Raw genomic sequence first — 20,145 nt, forward strand, 5'->3', positions numbered from 1 at the left:
CACTCAAACATAGACACCGTTCCCCGGCAACGACACCATTTTGACGTGGGAAAATTAGGTCGTTGAACTAATCCTCCTAAGCCAAACAAAATTTATAAACACTCAACAAACCTAAATACAAGTATAGAGGTAAGTCAAGGGTCGAACCCAAAGGAACGGTAATGTCTAAGTGCTTTCAATTATGTGCCTAAGCTAGGTCGAAGACAAAGGGTAAAAGAAGACACTAACAACTACTAAGACAAAGAAATCAAACAAACAAAATGCTAGGGATTAGGATTCACTTATAATAGCAATGAACAATGCAAATTGGAATGGAAAGTCGACTAAGTCAAGCAATGTGAGGGAAAATCAATCATGCAACCAAAAGAGCATGTCAAGCTATTCTCCTAGAGGTCTAACTAGCGTCAACTATGATAAACTCTAGCTAGGAAACATCACAAGGCACCCCAATCGTGTAAATGCAAGCCACAAATCAATGGTCCGTATCAATGTGAACTTACAATGCAATCTAGTGTGAATAACAAGGGTGATCAAGCCTAAATCAAACACACACATGCACATAATCAATTAACCAATTTAATCACATCATCAACTCCATCAAAATCCCCAATCTACATCAATTCATTACATTATACAAGCTTCACCAAATCCCTAACCAAACAACTACTCTAGAAACATCATCAATTCAACCAACAACTAAAGAAATCAACAATCTACAATCAAAGAATCTACAATTAAAGAAGAACAATTACTCTAATCAAACATTAATCATCAAATCATCAAAACACAATCAAAATCAACAATCTAAACATGAATACTAAACAAAACAATAAATGAGATAGAGTTTAGAAATGCTCATTGATAATAGAGTAGATCTCCAATACAATTGTCACCATTGGATCTTCAATCTCTCAATCACCATTGAAATTCTTCACTTTCTCTCTCTAAAATCTACTCCTAAAACTAACCCCTAAATCTAGAGAGAGAAGCTCTCAACTAAGCTAAGAATATGATCTAATTCTATTCTTAAAACTTCTTACAAAAATTGGGTTCAAATAGGTATAAGAAGAGAGAGAAAATCGTCAAAATCCGATCGGAAAAGACCCACGATGGTGCGGCCACACAACAGGGGATGTGCGCCCGCACAACCATGGTGTGCGGCCGCACATCCTTCGTGTGCGCCCGCACATTCTGCGCGTGCGGCCGCACGCAGCTGGGTTTCTTCGAATCTTCAACTCTTCAAGCTCAAGGGGTGCACACATGATTTATGATGGTGATGGAGGACAAGGTAGGCAGTAGCTAAGGCTTAATATTGAGGGCACACACTTCCTTTGGAGGGAGCACAAGAGAAGAGCCAAGACTTGGAACTTCCACTTCTTTGCATCTTGAGCTTCCCAAACTCCATGAACTTGATCCTAAAGCTTCTTCCACCATAGTGGATCACCAAAATCACGACCCGAACCTCGTCCAATACCTACAACCACGAAAATAGAGCAAATAAAGAAGAAAAGGCTAGAAAGCCAACGAAAAGCACAAAAGCTACAAAATAAGAGAAGAAAGGTAAAACTAAGCAACAAAGCATAAAACTAAGCACTTATTAAGCATGAAAGCTATGAAAAGAGAATAGAAAGGACCTAAATGCTCGTCAAATGTGTGCCATTTATGACACACATCAAAATCAAATTCTATAACCTCTTCTCCTACCTTAAGGGAGATCTTAGCACTCCTCACATCAATCATGGCTCCCGAGGTAGCAAGAAAGGGTCTACCTAAAATGATCGGAATGGTGGCATCCTCATCCATTTCAAGAACAACAAAATCCACGGGAAACACAAATTTCCCCACCCTCAAAGGGACATCTTCCACCTTACCTTTTGGAAATTTGATAGACCTATCCGCTAATTGCAAGGTAATGTTATAAGGTAAGAGTTCCCCTAGCTCAAGTCTTTGATAAACCGAATATGGCATTAGGCTCACACTAGTTCCCAAGTCACATAAGGCATTATCAATTTGCATCTTGTTAATGGAACAAGGGATGGAGAAGTTTCCGGGGTCCTTCAACTTGGGTGGCATTTTGTTCATGATGATAGCACTATAATTTTCGGTCAAATTGATGGTCTCCACAACCTCACAAGTTCTTCTCCCACTCAAAATGTCTTTGAGGAATTTGGCATAGTTTGGCATTTGGTTGATCACATCGGTAAAATGAATCTCCCAAATTGTTCATCCAACTTGTATCTCATGAATTTTTGTGGGTAGGGGAGCTTGGGTCTCACAATCTCTTTCTCTACTCTCACCCCTCTAGGTGTCTCAACCACCACCTCATCCAATGATGCCCTATTCCCCTCATCCTCAACCAAAACCTCCCTAGGAATCTCCTTATCTACACCCTTCCTAGGCAATCTCTCCTCAAGAACCTTTCCACTCCTAGTAACAATAGCATTCACGGGTTTCTTGGGGTCAAGACCTTGGGAAGGTAAATAAGAAGGGCTTGCATGATCTTTCAAGGCATTAGCAAGTTGAGAGATTTGGTTTTCAAGCATTTTATTGTGGGTCATCATTTCATTGAATTTTTTATAACTCACGGCCATGTATGTGTTCAACAACTTGGTTTGATTCTCAATTATCTCCTCCAAATTTGTCCTAGGTGAAGAAGGTTGAGAATAGAAACTTTCACCTTGAGTTTTTGGAACAAACCCGGGTGGGGGACCTCTTTGAGAATTATTTTGAAAATTACCCCGTCATTGATTGTTCCAATTACTCCTATTTTGACTTTAGCCATAGCCTTGATTATGGTTTCCACCACCTTGATTATGATTACCACTACCTTGGTTATGATTTCCATAACCTTGGTTTTGGTAACCATAACCTTGGCCTTGATTACCATAATTTTGGCTTTGATTTTGGCCACTATAACCTTGATTATTATAGCTACCACGAGAACCTTGGTTCCCTTGGTTTCTATAACCACCACCTTGGTTATAGTTGTCAAAATTTCCTTGGCCTTGATAGTTCCTATTCCATTGACCTCTTTGATTATCAAACCGTTGACCATTATTATTCGACACATAATTCACATGTTCACTCTCATGGTTATCAAACTCATCAACACATTCATTAGGACAAGCACTAGAGTCATGATCATACGATCCACATGCATCACAAAACAAGCAACCCATAGGCATATTATGTGAAGAGGGAGGGGGTTGAGAGTTAGAATGAGTACCTCTCCCCTTAAATTGGGAGGGAAGAGTCGAGGCTTGAGAAGGGGAAGAAGTGCTCTCCAACTTAGCTTTGATTACGGTGACCTCCTTTCCTAAGTTTGTCATTTGGGAGGAAAGGTTGTTGATTGCATTTAGATGGTCCACCGAGTATAATGAAGATTGCTTGCTTGAAGAGTCCTTCTCCCCATCTTGCCAATCCCTATAGTATGTCACCACGTCCTCAATGATGTCCACAACTTCTTCTTCGGTTTTGTTCATGATAGGGCCCCCGGCCCCTCCATCGAGGCATGACTTGCCTTGGGGACTTAAACCGCCATAGAAGATTTGGATCACTTGGTATGTGGGGATTCCGTGGTGAGGGCACTCCCTTTGATACTCTTTGAATCTCTCCCATGCTTCGTAAAGGCTTTCACTTGGCCTTTGCTTGAACCCTTGAATCAAGGCTCTTGCCTCCGTCGTCTTCTTTTGGGGGTAGAAGCGGTACAAGAAAGCCTTTGTGACATCGTCCCAAGTTCTCAAGGAGTTGGGCTTCACCTCTTTGTCTAGCCACTCCAAAGATCTTCCTATTAGAGAGAAAGGGAACAACTTGAGGCGGATGAATTCTTGAGAAACCCCATTGACTTTGATGGTGTTGCAATATTTTTCAAACTCCTTTAGATGGTTCAATGGGCTCTTATTCTTGGCCCCACTATATTGCCTTCTCTCAATCAAGGTGATCATTGCCGGCCGGATTTCGAAGTCATTTACCGGTGTAGTAGGTGGAGCTATTCCGCTCTCAAACCTATATGCCCCGGGCACTCCAAGCTCCTCCAAGGCCACTCTAGGATTTTCACCCATGCCTTGCTCCTCTTGAATTTCTTCTTCACTTGAAGAACTATAACCCAAGGATCTATTAGCCACTCTTCTTCTTGAAAGAGTTCTCTCAATTTCCGGATCAAGGGGAACAAAGGAACGATCACGGGTTCTATGCATGCAAAACTCAAAGAAAAATATTAGTAGCACGGCTACAAATGTAGCCTAAAGAAACAAAATCTTTTTGTATTTCTTTTTTTTGTAAAATGAAGTAGACTCAACAACAAAAGCTAAGCACTAATAGCATTCCCCGGCAACGGCGCCATTTTGACAAGAGGAAAATGCATGTCGTTATCTACCCTTTCCCCAAGCCAAACTAAAATTGTAAACACCTAACCAACCTTATATGAATATAGGGCAAGTTAAGGGTCGATCCCAAGGGAATGCAATGATGAAAACTAAAGTCTAAGTCAAGCCACCTCAAAGTCGAAAATGAGATTATGGTTGGTGCTAAAATGAACTAGATCAAATTCAACAAGTAATTAAGGGTCTAAACACTAGGGATATGGGGTCCACATGCAAGATCAATGATAATGCTAGATTAGCGCTCAATCAATTAATTCAAGTATTGCAATGGACAAACAATAGTAGCAATCAAGAGAGTTCAAATTCTATCTCCTATAGGCCAATCTAGTGGTCACTATGAAAGGCAAACCAAGAAGAATCACAAGCAAACTCAATCAATTAGAGCAACCTTCAAATCAATTGGTCATGTCATTAAGAGTTGCAATGCAATCTAGATTAATCTTATAGGGTGATCAATCCTAATCTAATCAATCTCATGCAAAACTATGTCAACCAATTTAATTGCAACAAATCAACCAATCAAAGAGCATCAACTAGCATTTCCATTAATCAAACATGCTTCCCCCTTTCCCTAGCAACTAATCTACTCACTAATCATGGTGAGATTCAAAACCAAATAACTAGAAACTGTATTGAGCATCATTCTATATCAAAATCTAATAGAAATCAAAGTATTCAATATTATCAAACTCAAATCCAAGAAAAACAAGCATCAAGCAAAAAGAATCAAATAGCAAGTAAGTAAGAGATGAAAGAAGGAAGAGATTCTCACTAATATTGATGATTGAAAATGAAGAAATCCAAAGTTGATTGATCAAATGTTGAGTTACAAATCCAAAACCAAGAACTCCTCTCTAACTTCTCTCTAACTTCTCTCTCTAAAACTAAGCTAATGAAAAATTATCAAAAAGTTGGATTCAAACAGGAAATACAATTCTATTTATAAGCTAAGAAGAAATCGGCAGCTCCCGCACCCTCTCCCGATAGACCCGCGCCCGCAGAAAAATGGATACGGAACCCTCCGCGGGCTGTCTGGGCAGCACCCGCGCCCGCGACATCAGGGGCCCGCGCCCACGGGGAGATGACCCGCGCCCGCGGCAAGATCCCCTGCTCCCAAAGGCTGATCAGGGGGCCGCGGTCTCTCTGAGTGGAGAGGCCTCTCCATTTTGCCCGCGCCCGCGGGAAGCCCTCGGGGCAACCGCGGCTAGATCCTGCCAACTTTTGGGAGTTTTGAGCATCATAGGCCCGCGCCCGCGGCTTGATGACCCGCGCCCGCGGCCTGGTGGTAATGCCTTGGAGACCTCTCCGAAGCCTCTCCAAGGCCTCTCTAAGCCCTCTCTAGCCAAATGCTTCTTCCTTGCTTGATCATTGAGGTCCCGAATTGTATCCTTTGCCAAGGTGAATCTCACAATACCTACAGAAGTAAACAAAGGAAGGAAATAAAAGGGAAAAAGAGCAAAATAAAGGAAAACACGATAAAAACACGAGAATCATAAAGAAATAAGGAAAAATGAGAAACTAAAGGAAAAAGGACCAAAACTAAGAGAAGAAAACAACAAAAAGGGAAAGAAATAACCTAAAAGACTACCCTATGAGTGCCATAAATGTCACTCATCATCAATCACATACATACAAAGCTAATTGAGTCAAATGAAAGTTAAATGCATTTTACAAAGCTAATTGAGTCAAATGAAAGTCAAACAGATTCAAACAATGCTTTTTGAGTCAAATTAAAGTAAAATGCATTCTACAAAGCTAGTCTAGTCAAATGAAACTCAAACACATTCAAACAAAGATTTATGAATCAAATGAAAGTAAAATGCATTCAACAAAGCTAATTGAGTCAAATCAAAGTCAAACACATTAAAACAAAGCTTTTTGAATCAAAAGAAAGTCAAATGCACTCATCAAAGATTTTTGACTCAAATGAAAGTCAAACACATTCAAACAAAGCTTTTTCAAACAAATGAAAGTCAAATGCATTCAACAAAGCTAATTAAGTCAAATGAAAGTCAAACACATTCAAACAGTAGTTTTTGAATCAACCGAAAGTCAAATGCATTCAACAAAACTAATTGAGTCAAATGAAAGTCAAACACATTCAAACAAAGCTTTTTGAATCAAATGAAAGTCAAACACATTCAAACAAAGCTTTTTGAATTAAATGAAAGTAAAATGCAATTAACAAAGATAATTGAGTCAAATAAATATCAAACACATACATACAAAGCTAATTGAGTCAAATGAAAGTCAAATGCATTCTACAAATGTAATTGAGTCAAATGAAATTTAAACAGATTCAAACAAAGCTTTTTGAATCAAATGAAAGTCAAAAGCATTCAACAATGCTTTTAAGTCAAATGAAAGTCAAACACATTCAAACAAAGCTTTTTAAAACAAATGAAAGTCAAATGTGTTCAACAAAGCTAATTAAGTCAAATGAAAGTCAAATACATTCATACAATAGTTTTTGAATCAAATGAAAGACAAATGCATTCAACAAGGCTAATTGAGTCAAATGAAAGTCAAACTCATTCAAACAAAGCTTTTTGAATTAAATGAAAGTCAAACACATTCAAACAAAGCGTTTTGAATTAGATGAATGTGAAATACAATTAACAAAGCTAATTGTGTCAAATGAAAGTCAAACACATTCATACAAAGCTAATTGAGTCAAATAAAAGTCAAATGCATTCTACAAAGCTAATTGAGTCAAATGAAAGTCAAACACATTCAAACAATGCTTTTTGAATCAAATTAAAGTCAAATGCATTCAACAAAGCTAATTGAGTCAAAGGAAAGTCAAACACATTCAAACAAAGCTTTTTGAATCAAATAAAAGTAAAATGCATTCAACAAAGCTAATTAAGTCAAATGAAAGTCAAACACATTCAAACAATGCTTTTTGATTCAAATGAAAGTCAAATAAATTCAACAAAGCTAATTGACTCAAATGAAAGTCAAACACACAGAAACAAAGATTTTTGAATTAAATGAAAGTGAAATGCAATTAACAAAGCTAATTGAGTCAAATGAAAGTCAAACACATTCATAAAAAGCTAATTGAGTCAAATGAGAGTCAAATGCATTCTACAAAGCTAATTGAGTTAAATGAAAGTCAAACACATTCAAACAAAGTTTTTTGAATCAAATGAAAGTCTAATGGATTCAAAAAAGCTAATTGAGTCAAATGTAAGTTCAACACATTCAATCAAAGCTTTTTGAATCAAGTAAAAGTAAAATGCATTCAACAAAGATTTTTGACTCAAATGAAAGTCAAGCACATTCAAACAAAGCTTTTTGAATCAAATGAAAGTCAAATGCATTCAATAAAGATACTTGTGTCAAATGAAAGTCAAACACACACATAAAAAGCTTTTTGAATAAAATGAAATTCAAATGCGTTCAACAAATATAATTGAGTCAAATAAAATTAAAACACATTCAAACAAAGCTTTTTATATCAAATGAAAGTCAAATGCATTCAACAAAGCTAATTGAGTCAAATGAAAGTCAAACACATTCAAACAAAGCTTTTTAAATTAAATGAAAGTCAAGTGCATTCAGCAATTCTTTATGACTCAAATGAAAGTCAAACACATTCAAACAAAGCTTTTTGAATCATATGAAAGTCAAATGTATTCAACAAAGCTAATTGAGTGAAATAAAAGTCAAACACATTCAAACAATACTTTTTGAATCAAATGAAAGTCAAATGCATTCAACAAAGGTAATTGAGTAAAATAAATGTTAAACACATTCAAACAAAGCTATTTCAATCAAATGAAAGTCAAACACATTCAAACAATGCTTTTTGAATTAAATGAAAGTGAAATGTAATTAACAAAGCTAATTGAGTCAAATGAATGTCAAACACATTCATACAAAGCTAATTGAGTCAAATGAAAGTCAAACACATTCAAACAATGCTTTTTGAATCAAACTAAAGTCAAATGCATTAAAACAAAGCTAATTGAGTCAAATGAAAGTCAAACACATTCAAACAAATCTTTTTGTATCAAATGAAAGTAAAATGCATTCAACAAAGCTAATTGAGTCAAATGAAAGTCAAAAACATTCAAACAATGCTTTTTGAATCAAGTGAAAGACAAATTCTATCAAGAAAGATAATTGAGTCAAATAAAAGTAAAACACATTCATACAAAGCTTTTTGAATCAAATGAATGTCAAATGCATTCAACTAAGCTAATTGAGTCAAATGAAATTCAAACACATTGAAACGAAGCTTTTTTAATCAAATGAAAGTAAAATGCATTCAACAAAGCTAATTGAGTCAAATAAAAGTCAAACATATTTAAACAAAGCTTGTTGAATTAAATGAAAGTTAAATGCAATTAACAAAGCTAATTGAGTCAAATGAGAGTCAAACACATTATACAAAGCTAATTGAGTCAAATGAAAATATTTTTTTTGCGAGATGTCTTAAGTCGGTAACCCAGCCTCCCATAATTGCTTTAACTCTTTAATAAGAGGTTGCAAGTACACATCGAGATTCCCTTTAAGATTCTTCGGACCTGGAATTATTAAGCTTAGAAACATAAAAGGTTTCTTCATGCACAATTCAGGTGGAAGATTATAAGGAGTTAAAATGACGGGCCAACAAGAATATTGCCTTCCTGTCTTTCCAAATGGTGAAAATCCGTCGGTACAAAGACCTAGTCGGACATTTCTAAGCTCCGCAGAAAAAGAATGGTACTATTCATCTAGGTGTTTCCACGCCTCTCCATCACTTGGATGAGACATAAGGCCATGAACTCGAGGATTATCTTTATGCCACCTCATCTGCTCCGCAGTAGATCTTGTTGCATATAATCTTTGTAATCTCGGGCCTACAGGAAAGTCAATAAGAGCACTATGAGGAGAATTGTTGCCACTTTCTCTAAGTGTCTTATAACGACTTCCTTTGCAATATAGACATTCTTTGAGATCTTTGTGTTCCTTCCAAAATAACATACATCCATTTGGACATACATGAATCTTTTGGTGCGGAAGTTCTAGCCCTTCAAGCAATTTCTTAGTCTTGTAAAAATTATCTGTCATCTTGTTTTCATCTGGGCACATGTCTTTCATTAAGGATATAGCTTTATGTGGAATATTATACTCGCACTTGATGTTTACCATCTTTGCAGCTGCAGACAATACAGACAACTTGCAGCCATCATACAATGGCTCTTCCGCTGCCTTCAACATGTCAAAGAACTTCTTGTAACTAGCATGTGGCTCTTCTTCAATATTTTCTAAACCACCTTCTAGTCCAAAGGCATCTAATACCATGTTTCTATATGGGTTCAATGCATCCTTGGTGGATATGGAGCTGCTACTTTGGGATTCTCTTTGGAAGTGCAGTTCACCATGAAAAACCCATTGGAAATAGTTAGGCAAAAAACCATGCCTATAGAGATGCTCCTTAATGGTATCAAGTCTTGATAAGGAATATTTCGACACTGTGCACATGGACATTTCCTCACACCATCTATCATGACATTGTCTTGTGTGGTAGCAAATGTAATAAATTCATTGACATTTTCAGCAAAGGTTGGACTAAGGAATTTTCCTTCTTACCGTTTATACATCCATGCTCGATCTTCCCTCATTATAAAGTAGTTTTACATAAAAATAAATGATGCAAAATGCATAGACAAAGTAAGTAAAGCACTTAGAAGAACGACATTCTTTTAGGTAATTTAACTATTTAAGGTCATCAAAATGAAAATTATTTTTACCAATTAACATCATATGAGAAGAAGCTTTCCCAATTTCTACACGCTCTTTCTAATGAACTTGAAAAGGCTTGATTCATGTCTAATATATGTATTTATAAATTCCTAAGAAAAGAAACCACAAAAAAAAGCATGTTATAAGGTTTTAAGATCTTGTAGAACCAAAATCAAGCAAATTCGGCCATACTAGGAAATAGCGTTCCCATTTTCTACATGCTCCTTCTAATGAACTTATAAAGGCTTGAATCATGTCAAATATATGTATTTGTAACTGCATAAAGAAAATAAATAACAAAGATAAAGCAATTTATAAGGTTTTAAGGTCTGATAGAACCGAAATCAAGCAAATTCAGGCAAAATGAGAAGCGTTCTCATTTTCTACATGCACTTTCTAATGAACTTGAAAAGGATTGAGTCATGTAAAATATATGTATTTATAACTTCCTACCAAAAGAAATCAAAAAAACAAAGGCTGTTATAAGGTTTTAAGGTCTTGTAGAACCAAAATCAACCAAATTCGGCCCAAATGGGAAGAAGCGTTCCCATTTTCTACATGCTCTTTCTAATGAACTTATAAATGCTTGAATCATGTCACATATATTTATTAGTAATTGCCTAATCATAGAAATCCCTAAGACAAAGCAAGTTATAAGGTTTTAAGGTCTGGTAGAACCGAAATCAGGCAAATTCGGGCAAAATGAGAAGAAGCGTTCCCATTTTCTACATGCTATTTCTAATGAACTTGAAAAGGCTTGATTTATGTCAATTATATGTATTTATAACTTCCTAACAAAAGAAATCACAAATAAAGGATGTTATAAGGTTTTATGGTCTTGTAATACCAAAATCAAGCATATTCGGGCAAAATAGTAAGAAGCATTCCCATTTTCTACATACTCTTTCTAATGAACTTATAAATGCTTGAATCATGTCAAATATATGTATTTATAACTGCCGAAGCATAGAAATAAAAAAAAAGTTATAAGGTTTTAAGGTCTTGTGGAACCGAAATCAAGCAAATTCGAGCAACATGGGAAGAAGCATTCCCATTTTCGACATGCTCTTTCTAATGAACATGAAAAGTCTTGAGTCATGTCAAATATATGTATTTATAACTTCATAACAAAATAAATCACAAAAAAAAGGATGTTATAAGGTTTTAAGGTCCTGTAGAACCAAAATCAAGCATTTTCGGGCAAAATAGTAAGAAACGTTCCCATTTTCTACATGCTCTTTATAATGAAATTATAAATTCTTGAATCATGTCAAATATACATATTTATAACTGCCTAAGCAAATAAATAACAAAGAAAAAGCAAGTTATATGGTTTTAAGGTCTTCTAGAACCAAAATCATGCAAATTCGGGCAAAATGGGAAGAAACGTTCCCTTTTTCTACATGTTCGTTCTAATGAACTTATAAATGCTTGGATCATGTCAAATATATGTAATTATAACTCCATTAGAAAATAAATCACAATAACAAAGCAAGTTATGAGGTTTTAAGGTCTTGTAGAACCAAAATCAAGCAAATTCGGGTAAAATAGTAAGAATCATTCCCAAATTCTACATGCTCTTTCTTATGAACTTATAATTGTTTGAATCATGTGAAATATATGTATTTATAAATTCATAAGCATAAAAATCACAAAAACAAAGCAAGTTATAAGGTTTTAAGGTCTTGTAGAACTGAAATCAAGCTAATTCGGGCAAAATAGTAAGAAGCATTCCCTTTTTCTACATGCTCTTTCTAATAAACTTGAAAATGCTTGATTCATGTCAAACATATGTATTTATAACTTCCTAACAATAAAAATCACAAAAACAAAGCAAGATATAAGGTTTTAAGGTCCAGTAGAACAAAAATCAAGCAAATTCGGGCAAAATAGTAAGAAGCCTTATCATTTTCTACATGCCCTTTCTAATGAATTTATAAATTCTTGAATCATGTAAAATATATGTATTTATAATTTTCTAAGCATATAAATCACAAAAAAAAAATCAAGTTATAAGGTTTTAAGGTTTTAAAGAGCCAAAATCAAGCACATTTGGGTAAAATGGGAAAAAGCGTACCCATTTTCAACATGCTCTTTCTAATGAACTTGAAAAGGCTTAATTCATGTCAAATATATGTATAAATAACTTCCTAACCAAAGAAATCACAAAAAGCAAAGCAAGTTATAAGGTTTTAAGGTTTTGTAGAACCAAAATCAAGCAAATTCAGGCTTAATAGAAAGAGGCATTCTCATTTTCTACATGCTCTTTCTAATGAACTAAATAAAACTTGAATAATGTTAGATATATGTATTTATAATTCCTAATCATAGAAATAACAAAAACAAAGCAAGTTATAAGATTTTAAGGACTGGTAGAACCGATATCAAATAAATTCGAGCAAAATACAAAGCTTTTTGAATCAAATAAATATCAAACACATTCAACAAACCTTTTTAAATTAAATGAAAGTGAAATGCAATTCACAAAGCTAATTGAGTCAAATGAAAGTCAAATGCGTTCTACAAAGCTTTTTGAGTCAAATGAAAGTCAAATGCATTCAACAATGCTAATTGAATCAAATGAAAGTCATACACAATCAAACAAAGCCTTTTAAATCAATTGAAAGTAAAATGAATTCAACTGAGATAATTTAGTCAAATGAAAGTCAAACACATTCAAAAAAAGCTTTTTTAATCAATTGAAAGTTAAATGCATTGAACAAAGCTTTTGAATCAAATGAAAGTCATTTTCATTCAACAAAGTTAATTAAGTTAATTGAAAGTCTAACACATTCAAATAAAGCTTTTTGAATCAAATGAAAGTCAAATATTCAATTAAGATAATTGAGTCAAATGAAAGTCAAACACATTCATACAAAGTTTTTTGAATCAAATAAAATTCAAATGTATTCAACTACTATAATTGAGTCACATGAAAGTCAAACACATTTAAACAAAGCTTTTTGAATTAAATGAAAGTCAAATGCGTTCAACAAAGCTAATTTAGTCAAATAAAAGTCAAACACATTCAAACAAAGCTTTTTGAATCAAATAAAAGTAAAATGCATTCAACAAAGCTAATTAATTGAGTCAAATGAAAGTCAAACACATTCAAACAAAGCTTTTTGAATTAAATTAAAGTGAAATTCAATTAACAAAGCTAATTGAGTCAAATGAAAGTCAAACACATTCATAAAAACCTAATTGAGTCAAATGAAAGTCAAATGCATTCTACAAAGCTAATTGAATTTGAAAAGACTTGATTCATGTCTAATATATGTATTTATAACTTCCTAAGAATAGAAATCACAAAAAAAGCATGTTATAAGCTTTTAAGGTGTTGTAGGACCAAAATCAAGCAAATTCTGCCAAAATGAGAAGAAGCGTTCCCGTTTAATACATGCTCCTTCTAATTAAATTATAAAGGCTTGATTCATATAAGATATATGTATTTGTAACTGCCTAATCAAATAAATAACAAAGAGAAAGCAATTTATAAGGTTTTAAGGTCTGGTAGAATAGAAATCAAGCAAATTCAAGCAAATTGAGAAGAAGCGTTCCCATTTTCTATACGTTCTTTATATTGAACTTGAAAAGGATTGATTCATGTCAAATATATGTATTCATAAATGCGTAAGAAAATAAATCACAAAAACAAAGCATGTACTAAGGTTTTAAGGTCTTGTAGAACTAATATCAAGCAAATTCGAGCAAAATAGTAAGAAGCATTCCCATTTTCTACATGTTCTTTCTAATGAAATCATAAAATTCTAGAATCATGTCAAATATACCTATTTTTAAATGCCTAAGCAACTAAATAACAAAGAAAAATCAAGTTATAAGGTTTTAAGGTCTTGTAGAACCAAAATCAAGCAAATTCGGGCAAAATGAGAAGAAGCGTTCCCATTTTCTACATGCTCTTTCTAATGAACTTGAAAAGGCTTGATTTATGTCAATTATATGTATTTATAACTTACTAACAAAAGAAATCACAAAAAAAGGATGTTATAATGTTTTAAGGTTTTGTAGTACCAAAATCAAGCATATTCGGGCAAAATAGTAAGAAGCATTCCCATTTTCTACATACTCTTTCTAATGACTGTATAAATGCTTGAATCATGTCACATATATGTATTTATAACTGCGAAAGCATAGAAATAAAAAAAAATCAAGTTATAAGGTTTTAAGGTCTTGTAGAACCGAAATCAAGCAAATAACAAAATAAATCACGAAAAAAAGGATGTTATACGGTTTTAAGGTCTTGTAGAACCAAAATCAAGCATTTTCGGGCAAAATAGTAAGAAGCGTTCCCATTTTCTACATGCTCTTTATAATGAAATTATAAATTCTTGAATCATGTCAAATATACATATTTATAACTGCCTAAGAAAATAAATAACAAAGCAAAAGCAAGTTATATAGTTTTAAGGTCTTGTAGAACCAAAATCATGCAAATTCGGGCATAATGGGAAGAAACGTTCCCTTTTTCTACATGTTCTTTCTAATGAAATTATAAATGCTTGGATCATGTCAAATATATGTATTTATAACTCCATTAAAAAATAAATTACAATAACAAAGAAAGTTACGAGGTTTTAAGGTCTTGTAGAACCAAAATCAAGCAAATTCGGGTAAAATAGTAAGAATCATTCTCAAATTCTACATGCTCTTTCTTATGAACTTATAATTGTTTGAATCATGTGACATGTATGTATTTATAAATTCATAAGCATAAAAATCAAAAAAACAAAGCTAGTTATAAGGTTTTAAGGTCTTGTAGAACTGAAATCAAGTTAATTCGGGCAAAATAGTAAGAAGCATTCCCTTTTTCTACATGCTCTTTCTAATAAACTTGAAAAGGCTTGATTCATGTCAAACATATGTATTTATAACTTCCTTACAATAAAAATCACAAAAACAAAGCAAGATATAAGGTATTAAGGTCTAGTAGAACAAAAATCAAACAAATTCGGGCAAAATAGGTAGAAGCCTTTCCATTTTCTACATGCTCTTTCTAATGAATTTATAAATTCTTGAATCATATAAAATATTTGTATTTATAATTTTCTAAGCATATAAATTACAAAAAAAAAAGCAAGTTATAAGGTTTTTAAGGTTTTGAAGAGCCAAAATCAAGCAAATTGGGGTAAAATGGGAAAAAGCGTACCCATTTTCAACATGCTCTTTCTAATGAACTTGAAAAGGCTTGATTCATGTCAAATATATGTATAAATAACTTCCTAACCAAAGAAATCACAAAAACCAAAGCAAGTTATATGGTTTTAAGGTTTTGTAGAACCAAAATCAAGCAAATTCAGGCAAAATAGAAAGAGGCATTCTCATTTTCTACATGCTCTTTCTAATGAAATAAAAAAAACTTGAATAATGTTTGTGGACACCCATTTGTGTCTCCCCAAAACCAAACCCAGTGATGAATACCTGTCACGTCAAACCATAATCGAATGAGGTAAAAGTGTGAAAAGTCAAGTGTTGCGGTTTAGTTTTATTTAAAATCCTTCTTTCTGTTTTTGAAAACTCACTCTATTTTATGAAAACGTCCAATTCAGTTTATTTTGGTCCATGATAAGGGTCCAATAATGGTGTAGTTGGATGGGGCTTGAAAAGACCTTTCCAACGTTATATTATAAGCCCAATTCCGATGAATAATGAGGAAGTTATGGCCAAAATACTAAACTGGGCTCAAACCGGATTTTACCTACGACGACCCAATGATCTTGAGGAGGGTCCAAAGGTTTAATCCTATTCCTAAACTAATTAGGATTGATTAGAATCTTTTATAAGTTACTAAAATATCTTAATTATCCTTTTTTGAAAAGATAAGATTATGGAATTTGATTTAAATATAAACTTTCCTTTTTTAAAACTTTCCTAATTCTATTCGGATTTAAAGATGTACAAAGATAGTCAGATATTATTTTCGTGCCTCATATTTTTTATCCAAATTTTATATGGTTGGATAGATCTTGAAATTATCTTTCCAATGATATATTATAATAATAAATCTGAGCTATAACGAAAAAGATATTAAAGATATACGAAACTCTGTCCAAAACTGACACCCTTTCACTATTTTGTCCATGTCTTTTTATCTACATAAGATTTTAATCTGATTCTAATTGCATTAGAAAGTAGACTTCAAGATCTTTCCAACGACATATTGTATTACTTATTTGAATTCTAGATCAAAAGATATGATAAAAACAAAATTCGCAAAAACTGTCTCTGTCGCGAAACGATAGGCTTGTCGCCTCGCGACGGACTCTGTCGCCTGGCGACAAGATAAATCTTTGGCGACAAGGTCGGTTTGCTAGCGACAAAGTGGAGTTTTATTGCTCTTCAAATTCTATGATTTTCCGGACTATTTTCCTTATAAATGGGGTCCCGAACCTCTGTTTTTATTCATCAACTTTCATAATCAACTATCAACTTTCATCAATTCTCCCAATCAAATTTCATCAACTCTCATCAATTCTCATCCACTCTTCCTTAATTCTCTCTTTTCTCTCTTAAGCAATATAGCTTAATTCTTATTTTCTCTCTCTTTCTAAACCAACTAGCTTTTTACACATAAAATATTCCGCATTCACAAGATCTTGAATCTCTTAGCCAAGTTCGAAGTTGCCTTCGCCCTAGACGTGAAAGGTTGATAATTTCTGAGGGTTTGGTCCAAAACTAGTCTAAACTTTATTTAATTTGATTTCAATTTAATTCTTTAATTATTCTTTATTATTTTCATTGAAGTTTACTAACTTGTGTATTTTGTTATTAGAAAGAGGTACGAGGCTTCAAAGTAAGTAGATTAGCTTACTTCCTATTTCTTTCACAATGTAGATTGCATGCTTATTATTGTTTATGATTCCTAGTATCATGTTAGAATGCTTTTAATGCTTTCTAGTATCATGTTAGGATGTTATTTTATGCTTTCTAGTATCATGTTTAGGATGCCTCTTATCTTTCTAATATCATGTTAGTACCATGTTAGGTTTAAAGCTTTGATCTTTATTGTTTATTGACATGCTAGGAGTTGTTATTAATATTGTTAGTATCATGCCTAGGATCTTGCTATTATATTTAAGTTTTATTATGCCTTATCATGCTATTATCATCATTATCGTTATTATTTATTATTATTCTTTATCCTTATGTTTCTTGATTATATTATTTATTTATTTGTTATTGCTTGATCACACCTTTTATGTAGGTTTAAAGGGAATTTGTACTTGAAATCACGCTTAATAAGATAATTATTAATTTGGTTTAGGCTAATGTGATTTTAACTCAAGTGATCGCCAATAATAGATTTATTTGTGCATTAATATTCAACCAACATAGATAAACAGGGTAGGATTAACATAATGTTTGTATGTTATTCAAAAAGCGCACATGAATACGAGCAGAACAAAGTAGAGGCCTATTTTATAGGGCGGGTCCTTTCTTTTGTAGATTGGATTCGTACCCTCATCCCCGGACCCTGTTTGGTTCAAGACCTTATGGAGTAGTTGATGGTCCTTTTGGATTGTCTTTTGGGTTTACAAGTTCCTAAAACTTGTTGGCGACTCTTTTTGCTCTTTGTCTTTCCCTTTGGAACGCCACCGTACTTTAGTGTATGATCACAGTGGGGTTCAAGTTTGGGGTTATCATGATGCTTGAAATATTCCCTACAATGTTAAATATATGTATTTATAATTCCTAATCATAGAAATAACAAAAACAAAGCAAGTTAGAAGATTTTAAGGACTGGTAGAACCGATATCAAATAAATTCGAGCAAAATACAAAGCTTTTTGAATCAAATAAATATCAAACACATTCAACAAACCTTTTTAAATTAAATGAAAGTGAAATGCAATTCACAAAGCTAATTGAGTCAAATGAAATTCAAACACATTCATGAAAAGCTAATTGAGTCAAATGAAAGTCAAATGCGTTCTACAAAGCTAATTGAGTTAAATGAAAGTTAAACACATTCTAACAAAGCTTTTTGAGTCAAATGAAAGTCAAATGCATTCAACAATGCTAATTGAATCAAATGAAAGTCATACACATTAAAACAAATCATTTTGAATCAATTAAAGTCAAATGAATTCAACTGATATAATTTAGTCAAATGAAAGTCAAACACATTCAAACAAAGGTTTTTTAATCAATTGAAAGTTAAATGCATTGAACAAAGCTTTTTGAATCAAATGAAAGTCATTTTCATTCAACAAAGTTAATTGAGTTAATTGAAAGTCTAACACATTCAAATTAAGCTTTTTGAATCAAATGAAAGTCAAATATTCAATAAAGATAATTGAGTCAAATGAAAGTCAAACACATTCATACAAAGCTTTTTGAATCAAATAAAATTCAAACGTATTCAACTACTATAATTGAGTCACATGAAAATCAAACACATTCAAACAAAGCTTTTTGAATCAAATGAAAGTCAAATGCATTCAACAAAGCTAATTTAGTCAAATGAAAGTCAAACACATTCAAACAAAGCTTTTTAAATCAAATGAAAGTAAAATGCATTCAACAAAGCTAATTGAGTCGAATGAAAGTCAAACACATTCAAACAAAGCTTTTTTGAATTAAATCAAAGTGAAATTCAATTAACAAAGCTAATTGAGTGAAATAAAAGTCAAACACATTCATAAAAACCTAATTGAGTCAAATGAAAGTCAAATGCATTCGACAAAGCTAATTGAATTTGAAAAGACTTGATTCATGTCTAATATATTTATTTATAACTTCCTAATAAAAGAAATCAAAAAAAACATGTTATATGCTTTTAAGGTGTTGTAGGACCAAAATCAAGAAAATTCTGCCAAAATGGGAAGAAGCGTTCCCGTTTTCTACAGGCTCCTTCCAATTAAATTATAAAGGCTTGAATCATATTAGATATATGTATTTGTAACTGCCTAAGCAAATAAATCACAAAGAGAAAGCAATTTATAAGGTTTTAAGGTCTGGTAGAATCGAAATCAAGCAAATTCAGGCAAAATGAGAAGAAGCGTTCCCATTTTCTATACGTTCTTTATAATGAACTTGAAAAGGATTGATTCATGTCAAATATATGTATTCATAACTGTGTAAGAAAATAAATCACAAAAACAAAGCATGTATTAAGGTTTTAAGGTCTTGTAGAACCAATATCAAGCAAATTCGAGGAAAATAGTAAGAAGCATTCCCATTTTCTACATGTTCTTTCTAATGAAATCATAAAATTCTAGAATCATGTCAAATATACCTATTTTTAACTTCCTAAGCAAATAAATAACAAAGAAAAATCAAGTTATAAGGTTTTAAGGTCATGTAGAACCAAAATCATGCAAATTCGGGCAAAATGAGAAGAAGCGTTCCCATTTTCTACATGCTCTTTCTATTGAACTTGAAAAGGCTTGATTTATGTCAATTATATGTATTTACAACTTCCTAACAAAAGAAATCACAAAAAAAGGATGTTATAAGGTTTTAAGGTCTTGTAGTACCAAAATCAAGCATATTCGGGCAAAATAGTAAGAAGCATTCCCATTTTCTACATACTCTTTCTAATGAACTTATAAATGCTTGAATCATGTCAAATATATGTATTTATAACTTCCGAAGCATAGAAATAAAAAAAAAATCAAGTTATAAGGTTTTAAGGTCTTGTAGAACCGAAATCAAGCAAATTCGAGCAACAAGGGAAGAATCATTCCCATTTTCGACATGCTCTTTCTAATTAACACGAAAAGTCTTGAGTCATGTCAAATATATGTATTTGTAACTTCATAACAAAATAAATCACAAAAAAAGGATGTTATAAGGCTTTAAGGTCTTGTAGAACCAAAATCAAGCATTTTCGGGCAAAATAGTAAGAAGCGTTCCCATTTTCTACATGCTCTCTATGATGAAATTATAAATTCTTGAATCATGTCAAATATACATATTTATAACTGCCTAAGCATATAAATAACAAAGCAAAAGCAAGTTATATGGTTTTAAGGTCTTGTAGAACCAAAATCATGCAAATTCGGGCA

General features: G+C 33.0%; 1 protein-coding gene and 1 pseudogene across 1 annotated transcript in view; one reads left to right on the forward strand and one right to left on the reverse strand.

The window, feature by feature from the left end:
- LOC145619709 (uncharacterized) overlaps window positions 1-9,677 on the reverse strand; it is a 58,808-nt gene extending 49,131 nt beyond the window's left edge. The window contains exon 1 of the mRNA XM_081674412.1: window positions 9,522-9,677. Within this exon, the coding sequence (XP_081530538.1) occupies window positions 9,522-9,677 (156 nt within the window). The remainder of the gene's footprint in view (window positions 1-9,521) is intronic.
- LOC145621718 (small nucleolar RNA R71) lies at window positions 3,571-3,669 on the forward strand (annotated as a pseudogene).
- Window positions 9,678-20,145: the final 10,468 nt, after the last annotated feature.

This window comes from Chenopodium album, chromosome 27 (genome assembly GCF_948465745.1).
Source record: "Chenopodium album chromosome 27, dcCheAlbu1.1, whole genome shotgun sequence".
NCBI classification, from domain to species: Eukaryota; Viridiplantae; Streptophyta; class Magnoliopsida; order Caryophyllales; family Amaranthaceae; genus Chenopodium; species Chenopodium album.